An 18543-nucleotide genomic window follows, 5' to 3' on the forward strand; every position below is an offset into this window, starting at 1 on the left:
AGCGGCTCACTAAGATAGGGAGATTTTTCAGACAGCGAGACAGGAATGTGTTTGGAGGTGATATTTAAAATCGGAAAGGCTGTCATGCTGCGTGTGTATGTCTGCGTGAGAGAGAGAGAGAGAGAGAGAGAGAGAGAGAGTGTGTGTGTGTGCAGGCAGGTAAGTCAGCATGTTAACAGGACAGCCTGTTTCTCTCTGCTCTCCCCTCAGGCGTTCTTTCTTCACTCATCTTATTATATTGTGTTACATCCAACCTCTCCTCCTCTCCCTCTTTTCTGCCTCAACCACTGCATACCTTTCACACTAGTTTTCATTTTAACCTTCATTTCCTTTTGTATCTTTTTTTTTTTTTTCTTTCACTGGCTGTTTTGTCGTGTTTTCAAGTCGACTACTCTGCTTTCTGACTTGTTTCGCTTTTTTCGGTCGCACATTCTTCATCACTTTGTCTCTCAGTCTCTGACCACTGCAGAAATGGGTGCACCTGTAAAACAGAGGTGCTGGAGTCCTGCTCGGCTACTCCAGATCAGAGCCAGTTGTGTGAGCGGTATCGCATAACAACATGCATCTGTGTTTATGTGAAAGACATCCCTCCGGACCATTAATGAGTAAAAATGCGGCAATGGGATACATAAAATCTCCCTAATCAAGCACCATTTTGTGATATCCTGGCATTTAGAAATATCAGAATCCATATGCAAATGATTGAGTCTCCCGGGTTTCCAAGTTCAGATATTAATTTGCATATTTTAATATGCAATTTAATGCAAATTGCAAAGTACATCTGACACAAAAGTGTCCTTCATTGAAGGTAAAACCTACTTTCTTATTCTTACAATATCCGCTGCGCAGTAATTATGCATAAGTACTACTCTCAATTATGAGGACCCACCCACAGTGATCTTCACACTAATTAGCACTTAATTTTTGAATACATTTAAAAACGTTGCATGGTGTGTATTGAGAGGGAAATCCACAACTTCAATTTTGTGTTTGCATTCACCATTGTAATATAGCAGAGGTTTTCAGGCACACCTCCCCAGGGAGGCACGGGAGAGTTGAAGTAGGGGGCACTGAGGGAGAGACGAGAGGAACAGATACTGCAGGAGGTGAAAGGGGACAGGTGGTGCATGCCAGCCTCGTCTAAAAACAAAGTTAGTTATTGTAGTTTGGCTCACAGCAGTCGCTGTGAGTCACAGCTCATGGAGGCAATTAAGTTACTTTGAATCCCTTATTGCTGCTACTGATTGCTGCAATTTGCATCACAATTCATACTCATAACCAGGAATCATATAAGGGCCCGATCAGGCTGAGCGCTTTTTGCAGGTTGTAAAATGCGAGGCACACAGCACTGTTTTTTGTTGAAGTCATACGACTTAAAGAAAGAGCAGCTTGCTGTACCTTTGATTTCTTTTAGATAGTTAGTTAGTTAGTTAGTTAGTTATCTAGCAGCTAGTTACCTTATCTAGTTAATAAACATCTTCATAAATAATGGACAGGCAGAGGACGCTGGCTCTGATTGAGTGTGAGAGGCTGTTCTCAAATAGTACAACTCAGAGAGCATCCAGTACGACCAGTTAACATTAGCTATCAGCTGCAAGCTGAAAATGCTGACGGCTCACTGTTGATTGCTAATGTTAACTAGCTAAGAAGTATAACGTTAACAAATGGGTTGCGCTAGCTTTCTGTAAGCAAAGTTTGTTTCATCATATGTCGCCAGCACAAAAGGCCCGTCTCTAAATTCATCAGATTAGAGAACAGGGGGAAAAACACAAATGATATCGGTTACTTTTCGAGGCATTCAGGGTGCTCCTGCAAAAACGCAAGCTCTGTCTGATCGGGGCCTAACCTAACTCAGTTCAATGTATCATGATATACATATTATTAGATTTTGTGTGACTTGTGCTTCCTGCAAATATAATTTTCTCCATCCATAGCGAATAATAAGCCCGTTCTCATTCCCAGGGCGCAAAGTACCTACACTTTGTCACGGCCGTCGGTGTTTGAAGTTAGAATAAATGTCCATCAATTTGCTTAGAAATCATAGAAAAAAAGAGCCTCCATATGACTCCAGGACTTGCCTGAGAATCATCATCTTTTTAAGTTTTCTTCAGTGTCGAAGTAATCCAGTGAGTCTGTACATCCATGGGTACATTGCAAACAGGAACTGCTACTATCCTACTTTTAATGGTGCCAATTTGACAAAATGTAAACATCTATAGTCTAAAATAATGCTCAAGTTGTAGCCCACAACTAACTGACTCCCTGGCAACATTACTTCCTGTTTACAGTCCTCAAAGCTCTCAAATTATGGGAACTGTAATTCCAAAACTTTGAGCATAATTATCCCCAAAATCAAAGTAAAACAAAGAATAATAATAATAATAATAGAAGTTACAAAACCCATGAAAACTACCAGTTGTCTTCATTTTGTCTGAGGGGCGCCACAGTGTCAGCCTTTGAAATCCCCTGCAGTCTGAGATCACAGTGCTTTCACAATCTCTATATTCCAGAAGATGTTTTGTCTCGACTAAATTTGATTTAAACCTTAAATGAGCGTGATTGATGACTGTGTACATGTGCCCATTTTGTAAGATGTGAAGCTTTACCTTTACAACTTGCAGATGAATGAAATCCAACTCGATATATACAGTATGCAATGGGACAATTTAGATTTTTGATTTACAGTACATGCTGAGTCAACGTTTTTCTGCAGAAATGAATGTTCAGTTAATGTATATGCACTCCTTTGACTTCAGACCAGTGTAAGTGGGTTCCAAGCTCGAGAGATATTAAAGCCAAGGAGCTCTTTTTTAAATGAATCAGTGCTTATGGAGGCATAAATAATAAGAAAATGTCTGGTGAAAGACTTTTCCAAGTTTTGTGGGTCTGTAGGATTTATGTATTTTGCTGTTTTTTTAAACCTGTGTTTTTATGATTCATTGACCTACATCATATCACACATATTTCTCCCCCTCTATTACACTTTTAGCGCACACAATTGCAGAAAGCACACAGATCTCTATCAGATCATGGGGTTTGTAATGAGACATAGTCTTCTGGCAGCATGCGCGTTTGTGCGTGTGCATATTGTGATTTGCATTGTTATTGGTGTTGTGTTGTACTCTGAATGCCAGTGTGTCACAATGCACATCTGCGCTGTCTCTGTATATTGTCTCTCTCTCACTCTCTCTCTCTCTCTCTCTCTCTCTCTCTCTCTCTCATCTTGTTGTCTTTACACATCTCCTCCTCTGTTTTCTCTTCGTTCCTCTGCCTCCGTCCTTCCCGGGCCTCCCCTCTTCTCAGCGCCCTCTTCGTTTCAACCCACACCTGCAGTTTCCTGCCTCTGAGCGTCTCTCAGCCAATCTCCATCACGCCACGCGTTGTCAGCGGGACTGAGAGATGAAAAGCGGGAGGGAGTGAGGGAGGGAGGGAGAAAATGATGTTGAATAAAGAGGAGGAGAGATGGACAGAGAAAGATCGAGGCATTAAGACTGAGTAGGGAGTAATAGGGGAGAGATTGACTGACAGAGAAGTTAGCTAGAAGAGGAGGAAGAGAGGGGAGATGTGTGAAGGAGAGCATAACGGGAATAAAAGAGAGACAGATGAATAGATAGATGAAAGAAGGTTTTCATGGAGGTAAGGACAGGTGGGACAGAGGGAAGGAACGTCACTGCGGGTGTGTTTGTGTAGCAGAACTGACGGTAAACACCGGAGACAGAATGGCGAGTGACAACCTCAGTAGGACTGAATTAGCACTCATTCTCTCTCTCTCTCTCTCTCTTTCTCTCTCTCGATCTCTGCCTGTTTCTTTGTTTCTCTCCTTACAGTACCTCACCATCTACACAACTACCTACACTGCAAAGCATGCACTCAGGATTTCAGTTTGTTTTCATTACACCCACGCTAATGCAACTAATTGCCCAGCAATGCCCATATCGAAATGTATTTTCTTGAAAAAAGATTACTGTTTTGGTTCCAACCATGACATCATGTTGAACATTAGATATTTGCAGCACTCCTGCCGCCTCTGCCTCGATGTGGGCTAACTGATGCTCCATTTAGAATTTAGACAGATTGCAAGTTTGCAAAATTGTGTTGAAACTTTCATAAAGTTGGGAGCTTTACTGACTTAAAAAAAAAATGGTCAAAATAGATGCAGCAGAGATATTTGCTGTCTTTTAGTCCCTGGTATAGGTGGAGCTCCAAAAACACTGAATACTACATTTCCCACAGTGCAACTTGATGGCGTCTTTCTTGATGTTGGCCCCTACATGCCTTACATCTTTCAAACACCACACCTCCGATTTATAACACAGGTTTTCTGCTAAGACATGATACCACAGTTTTTACAAGCTGAGTAGTGCTCCACATGGCAGGTAAATTGATCTTTAGGTGTAAAGTGGCCCTTAATTGATAAGTCAATAGACATAGAATGAATTAATGACGGGTTTGATAACCGTTAACATATTTAGTAAGCACTAAAGATTAAACCTGCAGTAGGCAGAATATTTTTGGCATCGTTGGGCAAAATAATAACCTTTCAGCATATTGTAATTCAAGTGTTCTGAGAGAAAACTAGACTTCTGCACCTCATCATGGCTCTGTTTTCAGGCTTTAGAAAATCTAGTCTGTGACGGGAGACTTCGGCCAGTTACAGGTCATTTTGGAAAGGCTATACAGCTCGGCTCTGACTGGTTGTTTTCCTCCAGTCTGTGAAATCCTGCAGAGGCCAATAGTAGCACCGAAGGACACCGGAGGACACAAAAGCACATGATTCTTTTCAGATTACCTGTCTCATGTACTACTGTCAGGATATAGTGACCGTCTTATTTATTTTAATCCTATTTGCTCCAACTTGCCTACTTCAGCTTTAAGTGGTCACAACTTTCCAAGTATGAGTATTAGCTGGCTTCTATTCATTTCATACCATTGCAAATTGAATATTTCAGTTTTTTTGACTGTTGGCCAGACAATATCAGCAGTTTTAAGACATCACGTCAGGCTCTGGAAATTTGAGGTGGTAAGTTTTAATTACTCTAATTTACTAAATGATGAATCATCTGATGCAAAAATCTGTAGATATAATACATTACAAAAAAATATTGTTAGTTGCAGCCCAAGTGTGAAATTGGATATAAACTTGGCATTTCATTATTACATTGTGTGCCGCCTTTAAATTATGTGAAACACTGCCTTGAAAATGGACACAATATGAAATTAATTAACAGCAGTGTACCTTCTAAAGATATATCTTGATTAACCCTTTCTCTGTTTCTCTGTCCACACATATTTTCACTTTATGCTGATTTAAAGGAAATCGACTAAAAACAGTGCATTTTAAAACTCTATACTCTCTTCTCGCTGCCCACGTATGTAGTTTTGACCTATGTTTTACTTTTTGTTTCTTGCATTTTTCATAGTTCCTGGTAATGACTGGTATCATGACATTACAGATCAACATATGATGGTTTGTGTCAGACTTTTTGCGATGTTTCTATCCATATTTTCTTTAGCATTTTAAATGTGTGTTTTCATCAGAGAATATTTGAAACTTGAATTTTGGAAACACATACAATTACTTTGTCAATCTCAGACATTTTTCCTATATGATTTTAAATCTTTAACTTGTTGACTTATTATCTTTAGCAGTGTATTTCTTATCTGTCTCACTTTTTCTCTCTTTTTCTGCCTCTCGCTCAGTTGCCCCCGACAACCACATTCAGCTTCTCCTCCTCCCCTGCTTTGCACTGTCATTCATCATCAGTGTCATTCAGTTTTCCCTTCCACATGGCACAACATCTGTTTGGGAGTGTTGCACTTGCCCTGTTGAAAAAAAAACAGGATCCAAGATAAACTGTGCGATGAGAGAAGTCTGGAATCAGTTTCCTCTCTTTATGTCTGGTGTTAATTTACGTGTCAACCTCTGAACACAGATTGCATCGTCTATATAATAGCCAAATCTCAAAAGCTTTATTTTCCGTGTCTTTTTTTTTATAATGCAGCACTGAAACGTTTTCTAAAATGTTGGCATGTTCCTTTAATCATCACCTTTTTTTGTTTGATTTTTTGCATGTTTAGAAACCTTTCTCACAGACTTGTTATAGCAAGAAAAGTGTGAAAGTAATAACATTAATGATGGGCTTACTCAATTGAGGTGTCCCAGTAAGCCACAACAAGTTAAAGGACCGTAACGTCATGTTAATAAACAAGGACTTCAGACAGTAAACTAAAATGATTATTGACATTATTGACAAAATTAGTCATATTTACTCATATAGCAATTTTCAATAAAGGTGTCACTCGCATGTAATAAAACTGAGAATAAAAACTAGTGTTTAATAAACAAACAAGTCGAAAAAATCCTTGAAGAGGGATCCCTTCTCTGTTGCTCCTCCTGAGGTTTCTTTTTCATATTTTCCCTGTTAAAGGGAGGTCAAACGGGAGATGGTGTCAGAGGATGCTGTAAAGACTGTAAAGCCCTTCATGACAAATATGGGATTTATGATAGACTTTAGACTTTATTGTCCCACAAGGGGAAATTCTTTTTCACAGCACTGTACTTGTCAGACACCAATACATACAACAGCACACAGTAACACAGCGACAGCAATACAACAGTGACAACAACAGAAAATGACGGACAGCAGTACACACTTAGGCCTGTTCAGTGACGCCTGTTGTTTATGACTGCCGGTATCAGGCTTTTCCCAAAGCGAGCCCTATTGCACCTCAGTGTTCTGTACCAGTGCCCGATAATAGGCTATATAAATAAAATTGACTTGACTTGATGTAAATATTTTGTGCAATAATCAGAACTGTAACTAACAATGATTTTCATTAATGTACTGATTCATTTTGGATTAATTGTTTGGTTTAAAGAATATCAGCAAATAGACAAATAAATGTTGCTCACGAGTAACCAGAGCCCATTGTACCGCCTTCAACGGTCTTATTTTGTCTGACCAACGGTCAAATACTTTATTCAGTTGACTATCACATAAGACTAAGAAACCCAGAAAATATTGTCTTCTGAGAAGCTAGACGAGTACATTTTTACCATTTTTGTTTAAAATATATATAAAATAAAATATATTGGTCATACCGCCAATTCCTAATTGCGTGCTGAATTTTTACAAAACCTCGGACTGTTTCAGAGCGCATATCAGTTTGAGCAATTGTACTCGCCACACCGTGTTTAGTAACACACCACCACATGAAGAGGGATTTTAATTATGTCCATTATGTGCTTTCACTGAGGCTTCGTTCAATTCAATTCAAAATACTTTATCTAGAAATACAAATATGACAAATGTCTACGAAAGACATGCACAAGGATTAATAAATAGCAAACAACAATATCCAACACCACAAAGGCACATATTCTGTAGGAAAAAAATTTAAAAGGTCAAGTGCATTTATCAGTCTACACGAGGTAAAGTGAACATTTCTTGTACTGTGGCGTAGTGGATCTGTAATTTGATCTAGTTTGATAGCCGTAAAGCAATTCAAGCAGCGCGTGCGTGCGTGTGTGACTGAACCTGGTGCACTGAAGTCTTTGTGCTTTGAAGAGCTGTTGTTTTGATTCGGGAGGCTGTGTCTCTGGAATTATGATAATAATAATTAATAGCGATGAAAATCAGTGGAGAAAATGATTCTTCAAGTCAACTGACGTTATTAAAAGGCATCAAAGAGACAAGTGCTGCTTGGATGTGTGTTTGCTCGTAGGAAACGAGCAGGTGTTCCTGTGATCTGGCTCGCACGTGGAAAAAAACAAAACAGGAACGACTTCTTTGTTGCTAGAAACTGAGCTCTGCTCAAAGTCAACTCCAGAACAAATCCGTGGCATTCTGACGGAGGGAAAATATCAAAATAGCACAGTTTTAGAAAACAAAGGATCACGCTTCCCACTGGTTCAATCCGACATTGTTGCTTCTCGATCTAATTCTCTGTGTCTGTTTTCTGGCAGATGGTGATGGCTTCCAGGACCACCTCCTCCCTGTGTGTTTGGATCCCGACTGTCAACGCAGTGCCATCTACCTGGCAAAGTCAGGCTCAAAAGAGGTACAGAACACACCATGACCACAATTTTGTGTCTAAAGGCCCCGACACACTAAGCAGACGGTCACCCATCAGACAGTTTGGGGTCGTCGGTGAGCTTCTGTCGGCCTTGTTTTTGCAGCATGTCCCGCAACGTTTCAGTAGCTGGACACACGGTGTTGAGGTCCCGCCCACACATCCGCCAAAGCCAATCATGAGCTGAGTACTGCCACAGCTCGTTAGCGTGAGCCACCTAGCTGCGACGTTAGCACCATGGTGGCTGTTTGGCTAGAGAAACACAAGTAACCACAATATCTCTATAGCTACATTTATGATCAAATTGATTAATGTTCTATTACACAGGCTGGTAACGGTTATGTAAAGTTACAGTTACATCTCCTCTTCTACAATTTCCGAGCTTCCGGCTGCACGACTACTTCACTCAGAGCAGCTGTCAATCACAGTCAATCAGGACGTCTCACCCCCTTTTTAGAGCATCAAATAACTCATTAAAACCAAACGCATCAGAAAAGTGAACACTTGAACATACATCAGCGTGATAAGAACTACCAAAAATGACAGAAACCGTCTTTGGGAAAAATGTATTTGACGTGTACTTTGACTTTTTAATTTGGCCCTTTATGACCTATACTGCAGCCAGCCACCAGGGGGCGATTGAGATGTTTTGGCTTCACTTTTGGGGAGCTGTCATTTCGTCCATCTTTATATACAGTCTATGATCCGAACCCGTACAGGTCCCGGGTCGGGTCTCGGGTCCTAGGTTTCGGGTGGACTCGTGAGACCTTTAGCTCTCTGTACTTACCTTCTGCTCTAATCTGTCTGGGGCACAGCTTAGTTCTCTGTTACACTCCACCGATTTGTACAACACTGCTCTGCTCGACTGTCCTCTTTTCTGCTAGTTCTTATTCCATGCACAGAGGAAGCAAAGAAACCAAAGTTCATTGTTGGAAGGAGAGGGGACGCGTAATGGGCTCTTATTTGACCCTACCATCCACCCTAAACTCTCCTCCAACTTTTTTTGCAGCAATTTAAAAACGTAACGCTGTTCCTGCCTTTGCTCCTTAGAGAGGTTGGTAATTGCTCTCATGACCAAAGCAGATTGGTGAAGTGAACAAATGGCCAATGCTGTCTTTTTTCCGGTGAGAACGGTCTTAATCTCACCCACTCCTTTCTCCTTTACGTTCTTTATGACTTATTAGGTCTCCTCTCCGAAGAAGCCCACCACATCACCTGCTCCATTGCGATGCCAGAGCTCCCTTTTTTTTCTCCGTACAATGGCGGTCTATTTCAGGAAGGCATTAACCACGTGGCTCACTGCTTAGAAAGACATCGGGGCTGATCCGGCGGGTGTCACTTTGTTTGCTCAGCCATGCCAGATAGAAGTAACAGATATGCACACACACACATTCAATAATGCATAAACGCAGAAGCAAATGTATGTGCACGGCTCTTACACACACAAGTGATCACACCACCACCACCACCACTACCACCACCACCACCACCACCACCACTACCACCACCTACGTAGCATCTTGTGTGATTCTTTTCAGTTGCATCCTACCAGTTGGCAGGAGCTCCCACTCCTTTTTTCTTCCTTCCTCCGCCACCAGAGAACAAGCTTCCACTTTCTTTTTTTTCCCCCCAATCCAAAATAGAAATATTACAGGCTTATCTGCATGTCCGCCCCCACATGTGAACACAAAAGACACACACACACACACACACACAGCTGCGCACTCCCTGTGGACATGGCTTTTTTTTTTTGCCTGTCAGCAACAAAAAATTGTAGGAAGAAGTGAAAGGAGGAGTGTTGAAGGAAGGGGAGGGGGACTTATCTGCACTGATGGATGAAGTGAACACATGTTGGGTTCTGTGTCGCTACACATTTGAGAGACAGTCATCGCTGTCAAACAGAGAGAGAGACTGGCGGAGACGGAAGGGTGAGCACAGTGAGGAGGAAACTCTCTAAGCATCTATGCTTTCATGGAGTGGTGATAATAATATATAATCATAATGATAACCTTCTTCAACAGAAGCCAACGCACACATGCAGTTATCCACATTTGCAGTATTGATGGCATCTGTTCAGCATTATTTGAGCTGTAAACACTCCACGAGCCAATAATCTTGCTTGATTTTACACCACATGTGCTGTAGGTGTGTGTGTGTGTGTGGGTGGGTGTGTGTGGCTTCATTACAGTGGAGCAGCTAGTCAGCAGATGTCTCCCGTAGAGGTACCTGCCCACTGATAATAATAGAGAAAATGAAGGTAGAGATGGAGGAAAGAGAAGAGTAAGAAAGGGAGAAAACAGAAGGAGGAAGGATAAAATGGAGAGAAATGGAAAGAAAAGAGAGCTTGATGAAGGACAGGAGGGGAATGGAAAAATAGACCTAGGGAGGGAGGTGGAAGGAAGGTAGGTAGGGCGAAAAAGCTTCATTGCCACTTTGAGAGGAACATCCCATCAGAGGGAATGAGGGCGGGAGAAGCAGAAAAGGGGACCAGTGATATATATGCAGGCAAAGACATGATGAGATGCCTTCGGGTATGCACGGAAGTCCCGCTGAGCAGAAACTAGTGTGTGTCTATAGTTCATCTCCAAACAGCAATTCATTCCCTCCTTCCTGTGGTCTCAGCCGCAGCGCTGCCTCTACCTCTGCAGCAGCTCCGGGCCTTTGCTTCACCATATTGAAAGAAACCACATGGGGCCTTCCAACAATCTCGCTGCTTCACTCTCCGTCGTTACAGACACACACCGATATCACATTTATTATTGTACATCGCACCTCCCATTTTCTGCTCCCACATTCTGTAGCACAAGTGGATATTATTTGCAGAGAATAATGTAATTGTGCGCCCCTGGGTGTTGCACATGTTGAGGACATTGTAGCAAAGAAAAGCAAACAAACATGTGACTTTGGTGTATTTTCATTAGCTGGAAGGAAAGGCCTCCTGACCGTCAGAATACATTCACAATCCAAGCCTAAACCCATCCAGGTCCACAGCATATGTGTATATTTAAAGCTGCAGTTGTTAACTTTGAGCAAATATGATTAAAGGTTATTTTTATAAAACTGTCACTATATCCTGACAGTAGTACATGAGAGAGATAACATGTCACTGCTCCTAATGGCATTTGCAAGATCCCACCGCGCCCGACCGAGAAACAATCAATCAGAGCTGAGTAGTCTCTGGGCAGCTGTCAATCATTGCTCGCGAAACTTTTGAAGTTTGTGACCCAGCTGCCATGTTGAGCTCAAACCAAGAAACGCCCACCGGCCAGAGCAACCTTTCTCATTTTACTACTAAACAGTACACTACAAGATGTTTCTGAAAACATTTGAGGAGAGTAATAGGCATTACAGTAACAGAATATTGATTCATATTTGACCAGCGCTGCCTAGTTTGACAGTCTGATAAGAGTTCGCAAGCTTCTCAAGCAGTGATTGACAGCTGCTTAGAGACAGCTCGGCTCTGATTGGCCGCTTTCCTTCGGTCGCGGGGAAATGTTACAAATGCCATTAGAAGCAAAAGGAGGAGTCAGAAGAACATGATTTTTTCAGAGATTATCTTTCTCATGTACTACTGTCAGGATATAGTGACCGTTTTATAAAACAAACTTTTTATCATATTCGCTCAAAGTTACTGACTGCAGCTTTAAGACCATGGCTCATTTCCAGTTCAACACAGCTACAGTAAATATATGTGTTAGAGCTGAGCAATATTACAGAATAGCATCTCAGTATTTTTAAGCCTTGATGAAATGGCTTTACAAATGGACTTTTCTAATCAGAACAATCATGTAATCCAACCATCCTTTAATAAACAGCATCAGATTCACACAGACCATTACAAACATTCTATTACTGAATATGCTTCAGACTTCTAGTTATTTTTATGGACATAATAGCGAGTCAAACTAATCAGTCCTGCTAAGTGCACTGTAACAAACTCCAAAGTACTCAACAATTAGTACATGAAGCACATCTATATGTACTTGCTTTCATTTCCCCGTATTCCCATATATTATTTTCCCTCAAGTAAACACTGTCAGCACTGTTGCCGTTGTTTCACTGTTAGCACGTTAGTTCCGAGCCGTCGCCTCAGCCGTCACCATGTTGAGAGCCGTGCTGAGGCAATACAAATGCTCCCAATCTCACATTTAGCGCCTTAAAGATGAAAATCTACCCAACAATTTGAAAGGTCACCCAAATCTGCCTCTTCCTGCTAGCCGGCCGGCAAAGGTTACAAGTATAAGCAGTAACCAGCAATTTCTCCCTCACAAGAAGAGATTCGATAATGAATGACGCCCATCCACGGCACTTGCTGTACCAGGAAGAATAATGTTTTTTTACAAGTTCACCAGCCCCACCTACATAATTTACATATTGAGTTCTGATCACAATGCGGTCAGAATGAGAATGCTTAAATGTAAAAGCCCATGTTACTATTATATATCCAGATCACATGTTAATACCAGGTGTAAATGGGACCTTAAATTGTGAATGAAATCAGGAGTAGCTGAGTCTGCTTGTGTGTAGTGAAAGAACCACGATGGGACACAGCTTCCTCACATAGTCCATCAGTGAGTGAGTGACCCCAAATGCCAACTGTGTGGCCACAGGCTACATCCCCTGGCTCTGCGGGTGGCACGAATTCATTAGCTTTGGGTGTGTTGTTCTGCACTGTTCTTTTGTGCTACCCATGTTGACTATATTTGATGGTGTCTGAGGACAAAAACAAAGAAATTCCAACTAATGCCAACACTATCACTGCTGGAGCTTGTACCGCCACAGCACACATGACATTTAACATTTTCATTTGGCTCTGTACCATGCTTACATTGTTTTGTTAATTTTCTTTTTATATCCTTCAGTGGTGACAAACCACCTCCCTCTGAGCGTTTCTTAACGTGCATATACTGTTTATTTATGTTTTTTCTGTGCGTATTTGGTCTCTTGTTAACACACCCTATTTACACACATGCACAAACAAAAACACACACACCGCCCCCATGAAGACCGAACCAGCTGCCAACTCTCGCTGCCCAGACGGTGTGAGGGGCAGCCAGTGTGAGCTAGACAGCCTCCTCCCAGTTATCCCAGTCCACCGGTCAGTCAGTGGTCAAATAGGTGACACTGACAGCAGGTAGCGTTGTCCCCACCCTGCCCAGCTGACACAAAGACATATGGTCTCACTCCATCTCTGGCTCTGACTCTGACTGCCTCTTTCCGGGGACAAGCTATGACCTTATTTACACCTGCTAATAAAAAAACAAGCTGTATCTGGGCATTTTGGTTAAGGACATGTCAGTGCAAGGTGTATTGGTATATACAACATAGTCAGTTAATGCAGATGCCATCATTACAGATAAAAGCACCATCTGATGAATAGAAACATTTTGAAGGTTAGAAACAACATCACCACAGGAAGAAAAGTAATCACAGGGAGTTGTAACATCGTCACTCTACAATACCAACACTTCTACACTTACCATGTTTGCTTATGTTGGACAGACTACCACCTCCCCAGCTGCATTACATACGTAGTTAGAGAAGAGTAGATTTAGAGTAGAGTGCATTTACATAAAAGCACAGGATGTATATGAAATTACTTGTAATTACTTCAGTCGTGCTGTGTGAACCCCCTTGTTTCTTTATGTAAGCCATGCGTAGGTTAAAGAGGTATAACTCAACAGAAAAGAGTAATCATACACTTACATTGCAAGGTTGCACACTCATATGAGATTTGGTTAAGGGAACGTTGATGACTAGCTGGATTGAATCAATGGCCAAACAAACTTGATGACCAGTTTTGAAACAAAGAGGTGATATACTGTGAGATTTTAGGACCATATGCTTCACAACGAGGTTTATATGAAGAACAACTCAGTAGGTTGCTTGACTTGGGAAACTGCCATTTAAATGAACAGACATTTTGGGAAATTGGTTATTTGCTTCCCTGCCTCAGACTCATGTCATGTCATTTCATGCACACTAAATATTAAGCTAGAGCAGAGGTTGTCAAACTGAGGTGCGCCTCCCCAGGGTGGTGCGGGACAGATGAAGGCAAGGGTGCAGGGAAAGACTCTGCATGGGGTGTAAGGGACAGGAACATGCTGGTGTTCTGAAAAAAAAACAGTATTATATTATGGCCCAGCTTACCAAAATGGTCAGCAGTTGCAGCAGCGGTGGCTGTGACACACAGCTCATGGAGGCGATTAATACATGTTTATTAATAAAATTAATAAGCATCCATGAATCTGCTTAGAAAGCATAGAAAAAAGACGCTCCTTTTTACTCCAGAATTGCCTGAGAATCATCACTTTTTTTAAGTTTTCTTCAGTGTCAAAGTAATCCAGTGATAGCTGTCTGTACCTCTATGGGTACATTCCAAACAGGAATAGCTAATTTGGCAAACCTAACAGTCCCAGTTTGCCAAAATGTAAACAATTGCGATTGTCTAGATTTTGTCTGAGGGGGGCCCACAGTGTCAGCAAGGGATAGCTTAGCTCAGCAAAAAGACTGGAACCATGCAGCCATCCACATTCTCACAAAATGACATTAAGACTTTCCATGATTAAAATAATAAAACATGATCCAACTGGATAACCACTGCATACATTTTAAGAGATTAAAGCCATGAAACCTCACACACAACAAAATCCTTTGTACGATGTCAAACTAACACCATCCCCATCCAGTCTTTTATCTCTGCTCTTCCTCTGTATCTGTTTAGAGCAGTTTGCATTTTATCTTTCTCCACACCTCCATATGGAATTCATGTTTCCTTTCGCTATTTAATCGTTTTTCATGTCCAGTATGTTTTAAAACAGAAGTCTAGTACCACTGGGCCTTTGTATGTTAGAATACTTACTGACAGAACCCTCGCTTCTTCTAATTACCATTTATTGAAAGCAAATTGATTGCTAATTATATTTTAGGTTTGAATATTCCAGATATTGCATCACCTGAAACACTATCATAACATACATGTAGACCCATAATCAACACCATGATCAATTTCCAATGAGTTTATCGTATCAATACCGGCCTAACTTTTACTTTGCCATATAATAGTCATCTGCTCTTCTTCCCCCTCTGCCGGTGTTCAGTCTCATGCTGTCTTTCAGTGCCACTCCTAATGTGATAAGCATTACAGTCATTATATCGCCGGCATCATAAAAGCTAATGCTTCATTACACGCCCGTTTTTTTTGTTTGTTTTTTGAACATTTTATAACCTCAGACAGCCTCGTTGTGCGTCGATGTTACAGCACCTCCCCGCATCACCTCGTAAAACCCCACCGCCGCCTCCCACCTCCACCGCAGGCCGCCCACATTTTAATTTCTTGGCCTAATGAAGCGGGAGCTCTCTCCGCCAAGTTGAATCAATGGGAGTCTGCGAGCATGCCGTCGCTTTTTCACTTTAGTCATCAGCAAAGCCAGGAGAGCGATTTTATGTCGGGGGTCCGTGTTCGTGCCCCTCCTGGGTTTTATGTGTTTCTATATGCGTGCGTCCATGTTATGTGTGTGCATGCGGAAAGACACAATAAGCTGTCTATGCACGGGCTGAGTTTTCCCGCTGTTTGATAAAAAGCTATTTGTATGCGGGATCCTTCCCCTCACTGCCATTAAAGGTATCAGATTACCTCGCGAGCACAAATCCCATCATCGTCTTCATCTCCATTAACTAGGTCATTTGGATCTCCGCGCTAACACACTTACTCACACACACACACACACACACACACACACACACACACACACACAGAGACACTCAATTCGGTGTTAATATGTTGACATTTGAACCATGAATGTCTGTATCGAGTTATTTAGACTGAGGAGCGCTCTGTTTGACTGGGAGGACGTTGGGCCACAGATTAATCTATAAAGACACACACTTGACATTATTCAAATACTCTGTTATATTTAGTGATTAAATGTCAAAACTTCCACAGCCCCGAGGACGGAGTAACTGCTTCATGATTTATTTAAGGAGCTCCTCTGTCAGGTTGGCTATCCATTGTAGCTTCTCACAATAAAAAACGACTTGATTAGATTAGAACCTTTAATATCCTCACGGATGCCCATATGATTTCCTCCGAATTCCCCACACAATACTGCTGAGCAATAAAAAAACAAACACAGGGGAAACGCCGTCTCATCTTGCTGAAGATTATTGGTTCCCCCCTCTGCTCCATTGAAAATCTTATGACTTCCACTTTTCCTATTGGGTTTGGTGATACCGTGTACTAATTTATGACATTCACTATAACTCTTTCATCATCTGCTTTTGCTCTGGCGTACGTTCACACAATGTTATCATCACATATCAGTGTCGTTCGAGACAGAGACAGACGTGATAATGCAACACTTAATGTGTTTAATTAATTACTAATATGGCAGGCTTAATCTTGGTCTGATGCTTGATTAAGCATCTCGCTATGTTTGAGGGATAGCATGCTTACAAGTATACATCAGACACATCCGGGCACTTCACAAAACATCAAGGCCGCGCCCCCTTTTTTGGGGATAGAAAACCAAAGATCCCATAAATGTCACTAAAATATAAGGTGTGTTTGGATTGTAATTTTGACAAGCTCTTATGCATTTTTTTCTGGTTAAAAAAGCATTTGATTTATACACGTCTAATAATTATTTTGCAACCTTGCCTGGACCTGAGAGTTTGTGATACCTTAATAGATTGGTCGCCGCCATGTCCCTTCAGCCTTCCTCCATCCAACACAGTGGCCGGATATTGCTTATCCAGACATCTCTACATATTTCATTGAATCATGTTATGCTAAGTGTTGTCTGTAAATAACCGACAGTCTGATGCTGCTATAACGGTAATGTATGACTGTATTACTGCAGCAGCCTCCCACTCAAGCTAACGTTATCTAGCCATGCTAGTCACTGTCACCAGCATCATTTATCCATTTACCACACTGACAATGAATATTCACGTATCACATGAGCCTCAAATCTCAGTGTGAAAGCCTCAGTTAACCAGCTACACATGTATTTTCCTGTTAAATGTGACAGCACATTTCTTTCCCCCAAACGGGAGGGCAGCCTCGGCGATGATGCAATGCTGGTCTGACGCAAAGCCCAGGACATAGCAGAGGAACAAATCAGAGATCAGTGTTTTTGGATTTCAACCAACTACGCAGCAACTCATCGGCGTAGCGATATTAACTTAAACAGGTTTGTTTAAAGTAGTTTTGAGACATGGCTCAACCTCCTGTGTGCGCTGTTACCGTCTACGAGGGATGCAGGATTGTTTTCCCCCAAAAGGGCGCGTGGTCATGAGAACCTTCTCTGGATGACGTATTGCCGGTCTGATGGATGCATACTGTATGCATACGTGTGTGTAGTTTTGGTCTCATCTTTGTAGTTTTAAGAGTCTTTCTTTATTTAACTTTATTTCAACAGCCTTTTCTCTCAACCTCTGCTCTTCTTCCAGACTGCCTGTAGGTAATGGACATTAACAAATAGATTAAAATGTCATCTCCAGTTTAATCAGCAGCAACCACGCCATCACAGAGCCTACAGATGACTCGCTTTAACCTGACGCACTACGGACATTGTGTGAGTGTGCATTCCGCATTTTTGCAGTGTTGACTAGATGCTGTTGGTATTCTCCGCGCTGCTCCTCTCTCCTCCTCTAATCAGCGTTAGAAAAGAAGCAACAGACAGTACACTGATTGCCTCAGGGCCAACACCAGCACAGTGGTCTGCTGATAAGGCTGGCGACCAGCAAAGGCCTCCCTCTGTCCTCAGAGAGAACGTCATGGCACTGCTGAGCACAGACCAAAGGACTCCAGCGTAAAGATAACTCACCAGTGAATTCATTTGCCTCGCGGACTAACCACCAAAAAAGATTGAGGATGTAGCTACCATTTGAAAAACATGGCCACCTGCTCTGAGAATAACTGCTGACATGGGAACTAATGTGGAGATAATGCGTAGATCTACACTAATTTACACATATTCATCCAAACTGCTACACATCTTTCATTTTCACTCTTTTCTTTTCTCTCCTTTCTCTCATATTAACCATTTATTTCTCTCCCCACCTCTCTTTGTCTTTCATTGCTTACATTCAGAGTCAATAGACCTCTTGACATTAACATGTTTTCCACTGGAAATAATGGTTCCACCAATGTAAATGTGTCCACAATATGCATGTTTGTGTGTGGGACAGTATACCATATATGTCTGTCTGGTAGCAGCCTCTGTGGTCTCGCTCTCTCTCTCTTCAATCCTCCACCAGCCTCCACACAGTGGTCATTTCCAGCACTCCCATCCACTCTGGACGGCAATAATCATAGCGAAGCTTTACGCCCATATGGCAGGCAGTCAGCCTCTTAAACCGCATAGCAACATCACTCAGCGGTCATTTAATGAGAGCTTGACTGGGCAGCGTTTGCATTAAAGCTCCGCGCTCACTCTTATCCTCTGAAAAATATTCAACCTGGGT

The 18543-nt window shown here is 41.8% G+C and overlaps 1 protein-coding gene across 1 annotated transcript in view; it reads left to right on the forward strand.

Moving 5' to 3' along the window:
* The window catches only part of itfg1 (integrin alpha FG-GAP repeat containing 1), a 167574-nt gene that overhangs the window by 50638 nt on the left and 98393 nt on the right, over positions 1-18543 (forward strand). Inside the window, exon 9 of the mRNA XM_037748976.1 lies at positions 7967-8061. Coding sequence (XP_037604904.1) covers positions 7967-8061 — 95 coding nt within the window. The remainder of the gene's footprint in view (positions 1-7966; positions 8062-18543) is intronic.

The sequence above is a fragment of the Sebastes umbrosus genome, chromosome 2 (assembly GCF_015220745.1).
Source record: "Sebastes umbrosus isolate fSebUmb1 chromosome 2, fSebUmb1.pri, whole genome shotgun sequence".
NCBI classification, from domain to species: domain Eukaryota; kingdom Metazoa; phylum Chordata; class Actinopteri; order Perciformes; family Sebastidae; genus Sebastes; species Sebastes umbrosus.